Source organism: Rhagoletis zephyria, unplaced genomic scaffold, assembly GCF_001687245.7.
Source record: "Rhagoletis zephyria isolate East Lansing unplaced genomic scaffold, Rhagoletis_zephyria_1.1 Rzeph_scaffold_18918, whole genome shotgun sequence".
NCBI lineage: Eukaryota > Metazoa > Arthropoda > Insecta > Diptera > Tephritidae > Rhagoletis > Rhagoletis zephyria.
This window is the reverse complement of record NW_016175979.1, coordinates 5858-9581: the sequence shown is the minus strand read 5'-3', so window position 1 is coordinate 9581 and position 3724 is coordinate 5858. Positions and strand designations below refer to the sequence as shown.

At 34.3% G+C, this 3724-nt stretch overlaps 1 protein-coding gene across 1 annotated transcript; it reads right to left on the bottom strand.

The window, feature by feature from the left end:
- Positions 1-332: 332 nt before the first annotated feature.
- Positions 333-1389, bottom strand: LOC108380332 (uncharacterized). The gene is made up of 2 exons (XM_017636702.1): positions 1060-1389; positions 333-987 (listed from the first exon to the last, which is right to left on the bottom strand). The coding sequence occupies exons 1-2, from the start codon at positions 1068-1070 to the stop codon at positions 675-677; spliced, it is 324 nt and encodes a 107-aa protein (XP_017492191.1). The 5' UTR covers positions 1071-1389; the 3' UTR covers positions 333-674.
- Between the last annotated feature and the right edge of the window lie 2335 nt (positions 1390-3724).

Here is a 3724-nt window from a genome sequence, read left to right as displayed (position 1 = left end):
CGGCAATGTAACAAATACAGATTTTATGTTTTAAAAATGATAATATCTTTATTTTTAAACTTAAAAATTTATTTTAATTCAAACACAAAATAAAATTTGTATTTACCAAAAATTTTAAATTCATACTCTTTTATATTAATTGTGTTCTTAAGAACTTCATCACAAACAAAGTCATTTCTAAGATAGTCTCCAAAATAAATAACACTCAATGTTATTAAAAATTATTTGGCTATTGACTAGCTCCGAAATTAAATTAAAATATAAAATAAATGGGATAATTCATACAATGCAATAGCAGTTTTTTTTCTACTAACTAGTTATGAAAACTTGAAATCACTAAATGCACACACTCCGCTACTGGTGGTTCCAATCTTCTCACGTCCACTTTGTCAGACCAGCGCCAATTCGTTGCACTCATTTGCATCGTCTTGGGATCATATTTTTTTCCTGATTGGTCATCGATTATACTTATTACTATGCCCGGGGAATTTTTCTTCCTCGTAAATAATTAGTGCATAATCACCAATTGCGATAGATTGAGTTGACGTGAGATCAATATTTGGTGATACATTCTCGTTCCCCGATGTTTTTTTTTGTTTTTTCTTGTATTGTCTTAATTTGACTTTCTTGTTTCTTATTGTTTTCTTTCTTTTTCTGACTCTGCAACGACTTTTCTAATTTGACTTTTTTTCATCTTCAATATGATGCTGATGTTTTATAAAATCGGCAGCTATAGCTACTGTGGGTGTTAATCTTTTTAAATTTCTTTTAGGTAGACTGCTTTTAGGTGTTTTCGGCCACAATAAAGCATTCTTGAACGGAGTTAGAAAACTTGATTTTATAGCATCGGTAGTCCCAATATTTTGGTTAGTGCAATTTGATTCAGCGGCGGCATCTTCGCATACTGCACTCTCAGTAGTTTGAGCACTTGATTCATTCATAATTGTTGCTTCATCGATACCCACGGTTGAACACGGTGGAGCTTTTATAGTTGAGTTAAACAAGCTACCATCAGGCTGCACTGTAAATACAGAAAACGAACCGTCCTCCATATTTAATAAATCCGCCATTTGTAGGTGAAGAGAAGCATCCAGAACGTTGTTTGCTACGAGTGTATCAACACTAATGTTTAAATCATTCTCCACATTGCTTCCGGAATTTTTATGTAATTTTCCCCCAAAGTGAAAAAGATTCCCATCTTTAATGTCGCCTAGCCACACATCATCTACTTTTGGGGTTCCTAAGCGCTCCTCAAACTGACGGAGAAAATCTTCATCTGGTTTTGCGGTAGGTGAGATACTACATTCATAAGCATTGTGTCCATCTGTCAAAGCTCTTGTGATCTCACTTGCAGATGTCTTGATGAGCCGTTGATAACCTGGAGCATCAGGATTAATTGGTTAAGGCCCGCATGCCTTGAATCCTTGTTGTATGGTTTCAACCTTTAATGTGGAAACACATTCATGAAGAAGTGGCGCAAAATCATCACGTTTAAGTCGACTTCCGCTCTTTTGCATTCTCCAATCGTGAATTGTTTTCTTTCAGCTGGCTTTGAGTGGATGAAAAACAGCTACGTCCATGGGCTGCATGACGTGGGTAGAATAAGTTGGTCCTTTTTCTTTACAAAATTCGCATAATGCCAGCGACAAATGGGACAAATGCCCGTCCATGAAAAGTATCACGGGAAGCTTGATGTTCTCTTTGATCAAGAATTGATAAAAAACGTTCGTGATGTACTCGTAGAAAGTCTCGCAGGTCATCCATCCATTGTCCGACTTAACAATAGCCCAATTTTTAGGATACTTTGCCAAAATATTTTGTGGCATTCGTTTATATGGAAACAGTGCGAAAATTGGCATTAATTTTCCGCTTGCTGAGGCCCCTAAAAACAAAGTCAAATTTTCCTTCTCGTCATTCCCTGAATTTATGTACACCGTCTTTGCTCCTTTGTGTGTCAAAACTCGTTGGTCTTTCAGGCACATAAAACTTGCTGATTCGTCGCCATTGAAAATCCTAGCCGGATCTTATAAGATCTCTAATTAATTGTTTTCTTTTAAGTATGCTAGAACCCGTTCAAAGCATCCTCTTAATTTTTCTTCGGTTGCTCCTATGCGTGCTGGTGTAAGTGGCTGCGCTACTCGATGAGAAATTGAAGGATTCCGTGATAAGAATCCTTCACACCAATGTCTTCCAGGTACGCCGTTAGTGAAAGAATTTTCACGGCCGAGTTCTTTTACTAACTTTGAAACTGAAAACAAAAGTTGATGTTTGCTGATGGCGAATCCACTATCAGCAACTGTAGTTACCCATTTTGCAAGAAGCTCTTCTTCTGCTGCAGTCAAAACTGTTGGGTTTTCAGGTCCCCTTTTTTTTGGTTTATTTTTTTTTATTGATTTTGTCTTGTAGTGCCTGGTCAGGTATCTTGTATAATTTTGCAGCTTTGTATAAACTCAATCTTTGACTATTGATATCATTCATGTGTATCATGTGTAGCGATTTTTTGCCATTTTTGCTGTAAAATAAAATTATACTCGTTTGATGTAATAATCAGCGAGTGGAACACAAATTTTAAATTACTTACTTGCAAAAGTAAGCGCTTTTTTAATAACTTTCGAGTCGCATTCAATAAAATGCTAGTGTTAAGCGTTGCGCCGCAAATACGGCCTTCTCTTCTTACTGTTTTCAAAGAATAAATTCGTGATAGCAATTTAAACCTTAAATTATTACATATCATCGTGTTTTTTTTTTTTGGTAATTATCAATATGATCTCAAAATAATGATAATGAATTAAATTTTTGATACATTTTCAACATTTTACAGTGAATAATAGAAATAACCAAAATTCTAAATGTCAATAATTCATTAGAATGTAGTGAACCACAGATATTTACCATTAAAATATTAACGTTTAGGTTAATAAAACTATAGTACGGAATTACCTCAACAATTTCTTAAGGGTTTAATTTAATGACAAAAAGAATTACCCCTCTATTCTAACAGAGTCACAAAACTTAGCTCATCACTGTTGTGATTTCTAGTGCGCCGAGAAATGTGTCACAAAAAAATCGATTTTGAGTGCTAGAAAAATACACAAATTTAAAAATTTTTATTGTAGCGGCATATTTTTTGGAGCGACAAGCTTTGAGGCGCAGTAGAAATCACAGCAGTGATGAGCTAAAGTTTGTGACTTTGTTAGAATACGGCTGCTAGTGAGATAGTTTTTGTAAGAATTTAATCAAAACACGAAAAAAATGTAAAGTGTTGAAAAGCCCTATTTCCGTGTTAGGCACGGAACTATGTACCTTGTAAACGAAATATGTACATAATTCCGTGAATCAGAAATATCACTTTTAAGGTAATTAAATCTACCGGGATGAATTTGACAGTTACCCAAACAATTAACAGATGTTTAATGAATAATAAAATATAATCATAGTGAGAAAAATACTTATCGTCAAATTTTTACAGCCTTAAGAAAATACACTACAACATTTCGCTTAGGACATCTCCTTACATGATGTTAGTTCTCCGAACTACAACTTATAGACTGCCTGATATTATATAAATATAATCCATAAGTACAGTCAGAATAGACCTTATTAGATTTTAAAAATTAAAGTTGATGCTGGTATTTTTTTTTTTTGAACAAACATTCTATCAATTCCTTATTTAAATAAAAAAATCGGAATCCAACGGAATAACGTACTACCCCGCAATTGTGTA